At 39.0% G+C, this 14,142-nt stretch overlaps 1 protein-coding gene across 1 annotated transcript; it reads left to right on the top strand.

Moving 5' to 3' along the window:
• The first annotated feature begins 2,351 nt into the window (after window positions 1-2,351).
• On the top strand, window positions 2,352-2,786 carry LOC127129548 (uncharacterized). Its single transcript, XM_051058704.1, has one exon. The coding sequence runs from the start codon at window positions 2,352-2,354 to the stop codon at window positions 2,784-2,786; it is 435 nt and encodes a 144-aa protein (XP_050914661.1).
• The last annotated feature ends 11,356 nt before the right edge of the window (window positions 2,787-14,142 follow it).

Raw genomic sequence — 14,142 nt, 5'->3', positions numbered from 1 at the left:
ACTATTAACCAAGCCCATCAAAATGAACCCATGATAGACATGGCAAATCGGGGGCTTGGAGTTGAAACCCCCAGGAATGAACAACAATTGTCGGGGGAAAGGGAGCCAAGGGTAGTAATGGTCAATAGAAATCAAGATGCTGATGAGGTCATACATCCGGTTTGATATGAAGGTATGGCAGGGGATAAAAATTTGGCTGCCATGGTCGAAAGCATTATGGGGCGAAATGGGGTAAATGTTGGCCTTCATAGGCCAAATTATAGTTCCTCATTGTCTGACTATATCTTGCAAACTGAATTTCCTAGGGGATTAAAAGTCCCAAAATTTACAATTTTTTTAGGAGATACTAGTGAATCGACTATCGAACATGTGGCGAGATATCTAACCGAAGCATGAGACCTTACAAATAATGAACACTTAAGGATAAAATACTTCCCTAGTTCATTAACTAAATATGCCTTCACATGGTTCACTACACTCCCAACAAGTTCGATTCATGATTGGACTCGTCTAGAAAGATTGTTCCATGAACAATTTTACATGGGGAAGTCGAAGATTAGCCTGAAAGAATTGGCTAGTATTAAGCGTAAATTTTCTGAGCCAATTGATGACTATCTTAATAGTTTCCGTTTGCTAAAGGACAGGTGTTTCACACAGGTGCCTGAACACGAATTGGTCAAAATGACCAGTGGCTTAGATTATTCCATCAGACAGAAATTAGACACCCAATATTTGAGGGATATGACCCAGTTGGCCGATAGAGTTCGACAGGTAGAACGTTTGAAGGCTAAAAAAGTCAGAGCAACTAAGAATAATAGGAGAGAAAGGGTAGTGTATATGGACATAGATGAAGATGAACAAGGAACGTATAATAACCCTTTAGGTTTCGACAAAAGCGAAATCGACTTGGCCGAACTAAAATAAGGGCCACCATTTTCTTGCAAGGTTCTTGCACCTTCAAATGGGAAAAATCTCGTTGAACCAAAAAAGAATGATAAATTCTCTAAGAAGACATACACCTTCTATGTCACCAAGTCTGACAAAATTTTCAACTTGCTAGTCAAAGATGGCCAAATGGTAGTGCCACATGGCGCTAAAATACCTCCATTAGAACATCGAAAGAAATAAGGTTTTTGTAAATATCACAATTTCTAGGCCACAAAACCTCATAATGTTTTCTTTTCATGGATTTGGTGCAAAATGTTATTAAGGAGGGAAGGTTGAGATTTAGGGACAAGACGAAGTCCCAGATGAAGAACGACTCAGACCCCCTTCAGGTGGCAGATGCCCATTATACCGAACCGACCATTATCAACATGGTCGAAGCATCTGAAGGTTGTAACAAAAACACCAAGATGGTCAAAAGCACCGAGGGTTTCAAGTAAGATAATGACAAGATTGAGGCTATAGAGGACCTTAGGGTAAAATTGGAGAAGCTGAAGATCACTGGTGGTACCAATCTCGAAGTCGACATGGTCGAGGTGAGTAGAGAGAGGGAAGTTGATGAAAAGAATGCTCAACAAAGTGAAGATCAAATGAGGGTGGCTTACCCCAAGAGTGATGAAAGTCTAGTGAAGTTCCTCCTCCACTGCCAGAAAAAGAAGTCTGAGGTCATGTTGTGCCCTAGGTGCATTTTAGTTTTTGACAAGAAAGATGCTGAAAACATCGAGAGAGTTAGAATGGCCAGTCACAGAAGGAATTGGAGAGACATTGGCAATCATTTCACTTTCGACAAGAGGGGAGTCCCTCGAAGGATAGAGTAAGGAGGTCCAAGTCTTCAGCCAAATAGGCCAGCTACCTTCAAACCAACTGCTGATACACCTAGAGGAAAATGGGTAAGGTCTGTTGAAAAGGGAAAAAAAGGCCAGAAGAAGTGGAAAAGTTTTGAGGTTAGTCGAGGCTCTTTGATAGCCTATAGAAGGGAGTTTCAAGTATCATAACAACAAGCTTACATATCTAAAAACTACAAGAGTAAGAATCCCATGTCTAGGTCACAATGGCGGAGGCAGCAAAGGAGGGGAAAGACGGAGAGAGATGCCAGCGAAAAGGAAATGGTTGAATCTAGTCCCAACCAGCCTCTAGAGAAAAACAAACATGAAGAAAAAAAGGCCAGCGGGAGGAAATTGTTCCCTGCTCGAAAAGAAGAACCTGAGGGCAAGTCAGAGTTACCAGCGACTGGTGATGACATGATAACTGACAACTTCGATACAGAATCTGAGCCTTTTTTGGATATCACTTGCAGTGTATTCTCGGTGTTGCCTATGGAGTTTGATCAAGTCACATAAGTGGAGGAGTCTAAAGAGTTTATGGAAGCTAAAATAGCCAGATATAGACCAGTATGTTACTACGTAATGAATAACGGGTCCGTTGAAGAGCAAAATGCCTTCTTCAAAAGGCCAGATAAAGCAATGAGAACTCATCTTAAACCTTTTTTCATTAGAGGAAAGGTAGAAAATATGGGAATTAATAAGATCTTGGTGGACGGTGGTGCGGAAATGAACCTAATGTTGAACTTTATGTTGCAGAAAGTGGGAAAATTCGACACAGACCTAAAGCCCCATAACATGGTCTTGTCAAATTATGAAGGAAAGATTGGAAGTACCTTAGGGGTGATCCAAGTAGATTTAACAATTGAAACCATTACGAGGTCAACCATGTTCATGGTTATTGCCTCGAAAGCTAATTACAATTTGTTGTTGGGTCGTGAGTGGATACACGACATTGGAGCAGTACCATATTCAATCCATCAAAGGATTACTATATGGAGAAGTGATGGTATAGTATAAAATATTGAAGCAGATTAGAGCCATTTTATGGCTGAAGTGAACCACGTGGATAGGCGCAATTTCGACAGGAATCTAGTAAACATTACCCCTTGTAGACCTGCTGATTTCATATTCGACCCCACTAATCAACATACTATTCCCTTCATCTACACCCAACTTATGGGTTTTAGTGGGATAGAGAGGTTGTAGGAGAAGACCTCGAGTTCAAAGGGACGTCATACATCCAGCCAAATGGATGGAGAGATGAATTTGGTGATTATGTCTGAATCCAAAACATTGGAAAAGATTTCAGCTTATATAATTAAGAACAGATTAAAAGCGGCTTTAGAGGCCGAAGTTAAATACATGGTTGCCGAAGCCCGAGAAGCTAATGTGAATCTGGAGGGGCCTGTCATAGATTTTGAAACAGAGCCGCCTGATAAGAAGCAACACGAAGTGAAAAGCCAGAGGCTCGATGTCATCTATGACGAAGAGCCTTTGGGATTCGAAAGGGACCTGTTGGCACCCAACATAAAAATGCCATCGTATGATCCTTTAGAAGAAATTGACTTAGGAGAAGGAACGGAAAAAAGACCAACATACATAAGTGCGAACCTTGGCCTAGAACTTATAGTCAAAGTGATCCAGCTTTTGAAGGAGTATAAAGACTGCTTCGCTTGGGATTACAACGAGATGCCTGGATTAAGTAGGGAATTGGTGGAGTTGAAATTGTCAATCAAACTTGGAAGGAAGCCAATTAAGAAGACTCCAAGATGATTTGCGCCAGAAATCTTGTCGAAGATCAAGCAAGAGGTCGGGATACTTCTTAAGTGTAAGTTCATCCGTGCAACAAGGTATGTCGAGTGGATTGCTAACATAGTTCCAGTCATTAAAAAGAATGGGACTTTGAGGGTTTGCATAGATTTCAGAGATCTGAATGCTGCGACCCTAAAGGACGAATATCCAATGGATGTGGCAATTATGTTTGTCGACTCTGCTACAGGCTATGAGTATCTTAGAATGCTCGATGGGTACTCTGGGTATAATCAAATATTCATTTCCGAGGAAGACATGCCGAAGATGGCATTTTGATGTCCAAGAGCCTTAGGCACCTATGAATGTGTGGTGATGCCTTTTGGCTTAAAAATGTAGGGGCAACCGATCAAAGAGCAATGAATTCCATTTTTCATGATTATATAGAAACATTTATGCAGATTTATATTAATGGTATCGTTGTTAAGTTCGTGTCAGGAAAGAACCACATAGGTCATCTTCGACAATCATTCAAAAGGATGAGGGAGCATGGTATGAAGATGAATCCTCTCAAATGTGCATTCTATGTGTAGGCTGGAGATTTCTTAGGCTTTGTGGTTCACAAGAAGGGTATCAAAATAAACCAGAATAAGACCAAGGCCATTATGGAGGCAAAAGCGCCATTGATAAAGAAGGAATTGTAGTTGCTACTGGGGAAAATCAACTTTCTAAGAAGGTTCATCTCAAACTTAAGTGGCAAGACTCAAGCCTTTTCTCCTCTACTTAGACTGAAGAAGGAAGGTTTCGATGGGGGCAAGTGCAACAGGAAGCTTTTAACAAAATCAAGGAGTATCTTGTTCATCCTCCAATTTTGTCGCCTCATTATCGAAGTAAAAGTATGAGATTATATATTTATGCATTTGATGTAACTATAGGGAGTATGCTTGCTCAAGAAGATGAGAATGGCATCGAAAGAGCCATTTATTACCTAAGTCGAGTTCTCAATGATGCAGAAACTAGATATAGTATGATTGCAAAATTGTGTCTACGTTTATATTTCTCTTGTAAAAAGTTGAAATATTATATAAAGCTTGTCGATTTGTATGTCTCGTCTGATTTTGATATTATCAAACATGTGTTTCTAAGCCAACTTTGCATAGTCGAATTGGAAAGTGGGCACTCGCCTTGATAGAATATTCCCTCACTTATGTGCTTTTAAAGGCTATTAAAGGGAAAGCGGTCACATATTTTATAGTCGACCATTCTATAGTTTAGAAACCCAAGAACTATCTAGAGCTTGAACCTTAGAAATTATATTTCGATGGTTCTAGTCACAAAAATGGAACGGGTATTGGAATATTGATTATTTCTCCTAATAAAATTCCAAAAAAATTCAAGTATAAGATTAAAGGTCCTTGCTCAAACAATAAGGCTGAATACGAAGCCTTTATAGCCGGCCTTGAAATACTGTTGGAATTGGGGGCAACTAGAGTCGAGATAATTGGTGACTCTGAGTTGGTCGCAAAGCAGATGACAAGGGAATATAAATGTGTCAAAGAGAATTTGATAATGTACTTCGTGACAGAAAATTGACTATTACGAAGGTTCGAAATGGTGAATATCAAACACATTCCTCGACTAAAGAACCATGAGGCTAATGACTTGGCGCAAATTGCTTCTGGCTATAAGATCTCGAAAGAAAAATTGGAAGATGTTATCGAAGTTTGAGGGAAGGTAATGAAAACTAGATTTTCTCCAACAAATTTGGAAGCAACCAAGTTGCAGATGATGAGAACTTTGAAATATTGGCTATCGACAACTTGACGGATGCAGATTGAAGAAAACCAATAGTGGGTTACTTAGAAAACCCAACAGCATCTGTAGAGCCAAAGTCAGGTATCAATCTTTGGGTTATACCCTTATGGGAAATGAATTATTTAAAAAGATGCCTGAAGGAGTTTTACTCAAGTGCCTTAGTGAGGCTGAGGCGTATGTGGCTCTGTAGAATGTACATGGTGAGGCATGTGGGGCTCACCAAGTAGGCCAAAAGATGAAATGGCTCTTGTTTCAACAAGAGATGTATTATCCTACTATGTTGAAGGATTGCATCGAGTTCGCCAAAGGATGCCAGGAGTGCCAAAGGCATGCGGGTATACAACATATTCCTGCAAGAGAATTACTCTATTGTAAAGCCTTGGCCCTTCAGAGGTTGGGAATTCGATCTAGTTGGGGAGATCTAACCAGCATCTTCATAAAATCACAAGTACATCCTAGTGGGTATCGACTACTTTACTAAGTGGACCAAAGCCATACCTTTGGTGAATGTTTATCAGGATGCAGTTATCGAATTCATCCAAAGTCATATAATTTATAGGTTTGGGATCCCATAGACCATTACAACTGATCAAGGATCAATATTTATTGGTCGAAAGGTTCAGGATTTTGCTATAGAAGTAGGGATCAAGTTGTTAACATCTACGCCTTATTATGTCCAGGCGAATAGTCAGGTCGAAACAGCAAATAAAGTTGTGATTGGTTTAATAAAGAAGCATGTGGGGAAAAGCCAATAAATTGGCATAAGACATTGGACCAAATTTTGTGGGCTTGTCGAACATCCCATATGGAGGCTACAAACTCTACGCCTTTTCGACTGACTTATGGATACGATGCAGTGTTACCAGCAAAAATTTATCTCCAATCAACTAGGATTCAAAGACAGAATGAAATCCATTTGGAGCTTATTGGAACATGATGTTGGATGAACTAGTCGATTTGGATGAAGAAAGGTTAAATGCCTCGGAATTATTGAAGAGACGGAAAAAAAGGATAGAGAAAGCGTATAATAAAAGAGTCAAAGTCAAGTCATTTTTGATTGGAGACTTAGTATGGAAAGTGATTTTGCATATGGATAAAAGATATAGAACATTGGGTAAATGGTCCCTAAAATGGATGGGTTTGTTCCAAATTGTTCAGTTATTTTATAATAATGCATATGAGATCGAAGAGTTAGTTGAGGATCGACGAATCCTAAGAGTAAATGGTAAATATTTGAAGAAATATAAACATACACTTCAGGAGGTGAAAATACTAACAGACTAATTTTCATGCAAAATAGAAGCCAAAATGGAAATGGATAGAAATTCCAAAATGGCTAAAGTCATTACAATTTGAAAGTGCCAAAAATGGCTAGAATTCTTACATTACAAATCTTTGGAAATTTAAATATGAACAAGTCACAATATTATCAAGAAAAATAGCTAGAAAGGAAGAGTAGCCTTCATGCGCTCATACTTTGTCTTCGAGAGTGACAGGCGTCGACCGATCACGTTCTTGTTGGAATTGAGGACATTAATTTATTTTTCCAAGGTTTGAGCTCGTTCGACAAGATGAACCCCCACGTGGATTTCAGTGTCAAGTTATGCATGGTCGAGCTTCTGAATTTCCTTTTGACGCTCTTTGGCCTTTTGGAATTTGGTTTGCAACTCTTCAATCTATTGTTCCCAGACGGTGATATTATTGGCACAAGTCTCGAATTCTTCTTTGTTATGCTCGAGGCTCTATTCGAGTTTTACAACCTTGTTGGTAGATTCGTTCGCAGCATCCCATTCAGTTGATTGGGTCTCCATTTTGTTCTAAATTTTGTTCAAAGCTTCCCTTCTGCTATTGAAGTCTATTGTGATTTGGTCTATAAGCAGCCCAGGCTCCAAGATGACATCTACGATTTCATGAGGAGTGGTTAAGATGCCGAATTGCTTTCTCCTTAATCTTTTTAAGCAGTTCATTAGTAGGATCACTTACGGGCTGGCCACCAGACCCAGTCGAAGAACTTGAGCACTTGTCAGTCGAGCTCCCCTTTGCACTCATATTTGTTTTTAGATATTATGTTGGGTTGGTCTTATTCAAGTTGTCTAATTCCTCTTGGGAAAGAACAACGGTTGTTCTAGTTGAAGGAGCTTTCAAATCTTGGACAATTTCAGAGGTTGGATTGGTTTTGAGCATTTCACCTGGTTCTGCATCATTCTTATCATCTTCTTCTTCATATGGAAGGTTGTTCGCATAGTTGAACATGGGATGATTTTTATCTTAATATTTTTCTTCTTCTTGGTTTTCATCTTCGATGGCCTGATGTTCTTCTTCAGTTTCTTCTTCATGATTGGAATCAATAGTTTGGGATTGCTGAGTAGTATCTTTTGGAGGAGAGGTTTCTTGTTGTTCCTCGACAGGCTTATTCACTTCGCCCATGGATCCTTTGGATGATTCTTTGTTGGAGATGGGTTGATGTGAAGGAGTGCTGGTACTCCCAGGGATAATGTGATGAATGCTTGATTGTTATGCACCATCCTGTAAAAGTAATAGAGTTATGATGAGTCGAAAACAAAGAGAAGAGGAAAATGGTTTAAATTTCTAAGTGGAGTTTTATTACCTTAAGAACTTCTACACCTGAGTTAGAGTTGTCATTCTCGATCCGTTTAGGAGTGCCCTTGGCCACAAGATCAGGGTTAGCATTTATCACCTTGGGAGTAGCAGGCTTCTTGGGTCTGATTTTATAATGGTAAATTTTATTGAGAAATGGCTTCAGAAATCTTCACCTTCTTCTTTTTCTTGTCAAACTTGGAGGTATCTGGCGAAAGGTCATCATCATCTGATTCGACTACTTGAACTTGAGGTTCTTTATCCTTTCGTTTCTTGGGAGTTGGAGGTGGCTTTCAATTTATCTGAAAATAACAGAAGAATTAGCATATGAAAATAGTACATCAAATGAAATGAAGACTCGAAGTGTACCTTTATTGTTGCTTTAGTGTTTTCTTCTTTGTGACCTTCATCTTTGGTCAGACTAGCAGTTATCCTTGCTGGAGCTTTTGCTTGTTGTTTTCTTTCGACGACTAAAAGGAATAAGTCAAAAACAATTATCACAAGTAAAAAAGACGTCAAGAAACTGTTAGAAGATAAAATAAATTAAAAATCCTCCTATTCCACACCTTCAAGTATGGGAGAGAGTAATTGAACATGCTTTATACCAATATGAAGATGTCCCTTGAAACTGTCTAGAATGTGCTTAGTCGGAACCACCCGTTTGGAAAGCTTTTGAGAGTCTTGTCGAATAATTTTCACGAAGTCCCCACAGATGAACTAATTTGAAAACGAAGGGCTAAAGGCCACGTCAAAATCAATAGATGGTAGTCGAGGGAACCTTGGTGGGTGAAAATTAAAAGCCAATTCATACCGTTCTTCATGTTTAACGTATGTAGGTAGTTTTAAATCCTTAATTTTCTTTGTAAATTTCTCTCTCAAAGTGACTGCTTCCTCGCGGATGGTTCGGCTAAGGTCATCAGGTCTGTAGGCAGTCTCAAAGTACTTTTGGAATGCTTGGATTTCCTTGATATAAGTTGAAGTACCTTTCTTGTATTTGTCCTGTACAAAAGCAAAAACGTTGGTTAAATGTTGAGTAAACGTGGAAACATTAAATATCTCTATGGATTAATAATTTCTCCACCAAGTATCATATTCTTAGGTACATTAAAATGATGGTTTGAATGAGACATGAGTGAATTGTGTAATGCCAGCATATCGAGATATTTCCTCGTTGCATTCAACTTCAGTATGATGCATATTGTAGAGAATAACTGAGATCTTCTTATTGAAAAGTGGGTTGGGCATGATCTGGTTAAGACCAAATTGTCGAGAAACAAGATTTGGTTGACAGTTGAGAAGGACGTTCTGGTTCTTTAATGGTCTGAGCCTTAGAGCAATTATTTTTGGGGTGAGAAATGCTTCCCATATGGATAGAGATTCTGCCTCTTGATCTTTCAAAGGGGTAGAGAATTTTCTAGTAAACACTCAGGGCCGTGAGTTCCATTGGCGAAGGGAGCCATGGAAGGGGTAAAATTGTAGCACTTAGCATACATTATCACGTAGCCAGTGAAGGTTTGCTAGAGGTTCAATCCTTCGTCACTAGGGGTCGGTTGAACAAGGCATGTCCCTTTAACCCGTCTATTTTTGATCTCATCGGCTTCCTCATTTATTGTGTCGTGGGTTGACAAATATGACTTGAAAGTGGCATTCAGCCATAATTGGAGCAACCAGTATAGACCAGCTAGTAGAAGATTTGATCCTGGTCGAAAGTTTTTTAGGATTTCGATACCTCCTCCTAAGGACGCATAAAGGCAGCCTAGAATCATTTGGCTAAGGCAAAGTTTGTGTCCATCATGAATTTGGTTCGCCATAGCTAGATACTTCTTCGCCACTTGTATGGACTTCGAGTGAAAAACACATCGAGATAGCCAGAGTGCTAGGAAGGCAATGTGTTATTCATAAGAGACTTTGTCAGTATCTTGGTTATGGTGATCTAAGATATAGTTGGTAAAGGTGGCTCGATTACCATCGAAGCCAATGGAGTCTCAGTCATAAAGTTAGGATTGAAGTTTTCTCCAGTTGGTCGAAGACCAGTAATTGCAGCTATGTCGAAGAGAGTTGGAGTTAACATTCCCCAAGGAAAGTGGAAGTTGTTATGGGTGTTGTACCAAAAGTATAGGGATGTTATTAATATGGTTTGGAAATATCCAGGGCCAACCTTCGATAATTGGATCATATAGAAGATTTCCATTTCCTTCCAAACTTGGGCTTTTTGTTTTTCTATTTTTGCAAGCCAGGATAGATAATTTCCAGGTTCTTTAAATAAAGGACAAGAACGAAACACTCTAAGGTTAGTGCTTAAATAATCTAAAGTGATGGTTGTTTCTATAGGATCAGTCAAGAGCTTTGCTTGGGTATCAACTATAGTAGTTGGTTCCGCACCTACAACTTCATTATTAGACTTGGATTTCCTCGTACTAGCTATGGGTTTGTATCGGTGGTATGTTGGGAAGTATTATTTAAGTTTTATAAGATTAGTATTAACGTCTGGTAAGGATCAGTGATAACATGTGTTTTTCCAGAAATAGAGATTGGGATTAATACCTGGGATTGATAGGTGCACCTTTTCTCTTCTTCAAGAGGAGGTTTTGGGATGTATTGTTGATTTTCAATAACTTTTGGACCTAAGATTTTGTGAACAGCGGGGATATATGATTGTTTCTTAGAATCTTTAGGATTTTTAATCTTGCACGCCATTAATGATGAAATGAAGAAACTTTGATTTTTTGGAGCTTGCTTAAGAAGAAATGAAGGGTTTACTTTTGCGCTTTAGAGAGAAGAAAATAGTTCAGGAGATTAAAAAAGTAGAGAAGGAAGTGAAATGAAGTATTTATCATGGAGTAAGAAAAGTGTTTCATTCAACCATTATGGCAGTTATCAAGATCGTGGGACACGTGCTGATCAAATAAAGATTGATGGGATGATTGTAGTTGGCATGACCCACTATCTCCTAGGAAAAAGGGGTGCGATGATTAAGTTTTGGGTTTTTGCACGTCTCGATGAGACGTCTGAAGCAGCGTGGTCATGATGATCATGACGTCATAGCAGCAAATGTGCTTTGGTATCGAAACTTTTCAAAAAATGTCTTCTTCTCCATACAGTCGAAAATGACATTTCTGGGGGGCAATTTGTTGGTTAGGATTTCGACACACATAAATGTTAGGAATTGGTCATAGGATTCAAAGAAATATTCTCAAGAAGAATATGTTGACTTTGACAACAGATTAATGAGAATATTTTGACGAAGGAAGTTGTGGTCTAGGACTTAGAAATATTTTGGCCTAGACTAGAGTTCGACGAAGCTTACCTGGAGTAGCATTCGATGCAGTATAATTAAAATTTGAGGTTGATAACTATTTTTTTGTCTTATCCATTTCTTGAAGACGCGTGGAAAGCTTTGAGTAGCGGAATGCATGAAAATCAAAGACGTGGCATCTTCTGGAGAAAATACCATTTAATAGCGATTATTTTCGATTTATTATAAACAGGACACTTAGCCATTAGGAAAGGGGTGTTCAACCTTATACAAAAACTCTAAATTTACTCAAAGTACCTATACGTGAGAAATGAGTGTTTCTGAGTGAAAATATACGTGTGAATACCCGATTTTATACTATTAACCAAGTCATTTAAGATTGTGTCATTTACATTTGCTACAATTTACTTTGGAGCCAATTTCAATATTTAAGATTTCGTCATTTATTTTGCAAGCCTTTAGTTCTGCATTTTGTTAAAGAATCGCAACATTCCCTTTAATAACTTTGAATAAAATTGTCGAAATGTTCATAATTAACAAACCCATAAATTAAATAATAACACATGTCCTAGGATCAATCTAGTCGATCCTGTAAGTAACCAAATATATTAAAATTTTGAAGACTAGCGCTTGTTTACCAATTTCGAAGATAAATAGGGTGCCAAACAAGATCTGGTTTTTTGGATAAATACCAAGTGAGGTTGGGCTTTTTGTAAGGTGTTGGGCTTTTTGTGGTGTGCCAAGTAAAATTGCGATTTTGCGAGGTACCAAGTAAGGTTGGGCGTTTGTGAGGTGCCAAGTAAGGTTGTGCCCCTTTGTTTTTTGTGAAGTGCCAAGTAAGATTGAGATTTATGAGGAAGCCAAATTCATGTTGTGAGAATATGCCAGATGAATAGCATGATATGCATGATTAGATGTTAGAATGAAGTGGCATGATTGATGCATGATGATGATTTATATGTTGACTTGAATGTTTCACCGAGTTCCACTAGGGTGGGTCGTGGGTGTTTATGACTTAGAGAGGTTATTTGTGTAACCATACTATTTCTTAAAAGGTGGTAGGGTATTACGTCAACATGACTTCCCGATACTCGTTTTGAACTTGACGATTACTGATGTACAACATAGATTGTATGTGAGTCTTAAAAGTATTGAGAGGCCTTATCCCTACAGTATCCTATAGTTTCCTCAGACGGTTGGGACTTTGAAGATATTCACCTCAATATGAGTTTTGAAGCAGCTTGGTCATACCATGCACTTGAGACGACATGTATGAGCCTTAGAGAGATTCATCCTCGACTAATCGCCTCTTGGAATGATCTTCCCCTGATGAGCAATTTCTTTTGAAGAAGCCTTGCAGTGGTCTGCCCCAGATTGATTGATTAAGCCTTGCATCGATTTATTTTGAAGCAATTTCCTGAAAGGAAACTTGGATCCCACCATGTTGTGGTATGACTTTGATATGGAATGTTCCGACATATGAATCTTAAAAGGTATGCCCCTGATCACTAGGGTCTTGAGGAGTTGCATGGAAAGGAACTTGGATCCCACCATGCTGTGATATGACTTTTATATGAATTGCACCAGTATCTGAATCTTTGAAAAATATACCCCTGACTAACCGACTCTTGGAGTGGTTGGCTCCACTGGTCTCTTAAGGTGGCATGCCTCAATATGAGCCTCTTAAAAGGTTGGTCCCTTATCATCAGGGTCATGGAGGTGATTTAAAATTGGTGGGTCTAATCTTGGGATGCTTTTCCCCTAGTTAGTAGGAACTTTAGATGGTGTGCCCATAAGGATTTGACCCTGATCGACAAGATCCTTAGGTGACTTGCCGCTAGTCAGAAATGTCTTGAAGTAGTATGCCCATGAACAAACTATTGTTCATATTTCCTTGGTGCTAAGTATTGTTCCTTTTTATGTCTCTTTCACTTTTGGTGATCTAGAGATTTCAGAGTCGCGTCTCTCCGTGCGGTCGGCTTGGGGACAATAGTTTGGATTCTCTTTGAAATGGCTCAATGCGTTGCGTTCCCCTTCAAATTCAAGTTGTGTAAGCTTTCATCCAAACGAAACAATCTTTCCTTTATCACTTGTGCGTTTTGTTTCCGAACTATGTTATACATATTGTTCAACAACTCGTTCGCACCTTATTTTACGAGGCTAGATTGTAACAACTGGAAACCAGGAAATGCTTCTGGTCTTGAGGTTGATAGTAGTGATGCATGTTCGAGCGGAGAGTCACCTTATTGGAACTGCAGAGCATATTCTACGATCTGAGGAGGTTGGAGGAGATCTGGATGTAACAGAGTGTTCATAATGACCTGATCCAGACCTCCTTGAGGAGGAAGAGGCGGTGGATCTCTTGCGGCTTGAGCAACAATAACAACAGAGGTCACTCCATTCAAAGCGGAATAACGAGTGGCTTTAGATCCAGCCATTGTCGAAAGATCTAGAGATTAAAGATTTGGAAATTCTAAAAATCGGAGTTGGTATGCTACAAAAATAGAGCAAAAATAACATATCTTAGGTTCGAGCTCAGGAACTCTAATCTACTAGGTTGAAAAGCTTCAAATCAGTGAATTGAAGTATGAGTATTAAATCGTGGAAAACGCATGAACCAGAAGTTGATTTCCACAGACGCCGCCACTATTTCGTTATAGAACTAGAATTGATTGAAGAATGGAGGTTGTGAGATGCAGCAATATGCAAGATCTTTTAATGCGGTGGAAGAGGGGCTGACTTGGAAGGTTAGCCTTCTAACACTTAAGTCAGTATGTGAGTGAGATGAGCAAATGAAATTTGAATATGAATTGTGTACTTGTAGAATGATCCAGTTTCCATTTATATAGTGGAGCGGTTGTAACCACCGGTTATTCTTCAAGCATAGGATGCAAGGAAACATTCGATGTATCTTGGATATGGATTTCCTATCCTCTTAGGCATGGCAAATGGGCA

This window comes from Lathyrus oleraceus, chromosome 3 (assembly GCF_024323335.1).
Source record: "Lathyrus oleraceus cultivar Zhongwan6 chromosome 3, CAAS_Psat_ZW6_1.0, whole genome shotgun sequence".
In the NCBI taxonomy this organism is placed as follows: domain Eukaryota; kingdom Viridiplantae; phylum Streptophyta; class Magnoliopsida; order Fabales; family Fabaceae; genus Lathyrus; species Lathyrus oleraceus.
The sequence above is the reverse complement of the archived record's forward strand: the minus strand, read 5'-3'. Positions and strand labels throughout refer to the sequence as shown.

What these genes read in the sequence shown, in the direction of transcription:
- LOC127129548 (XM_051058704.1), top strand. Translation starts at nt 2,352, where the DNA reads ATGAATAACGGGTCCGTTGAAGAGCAAAATGCCTTCTTCAAAAGGCCA.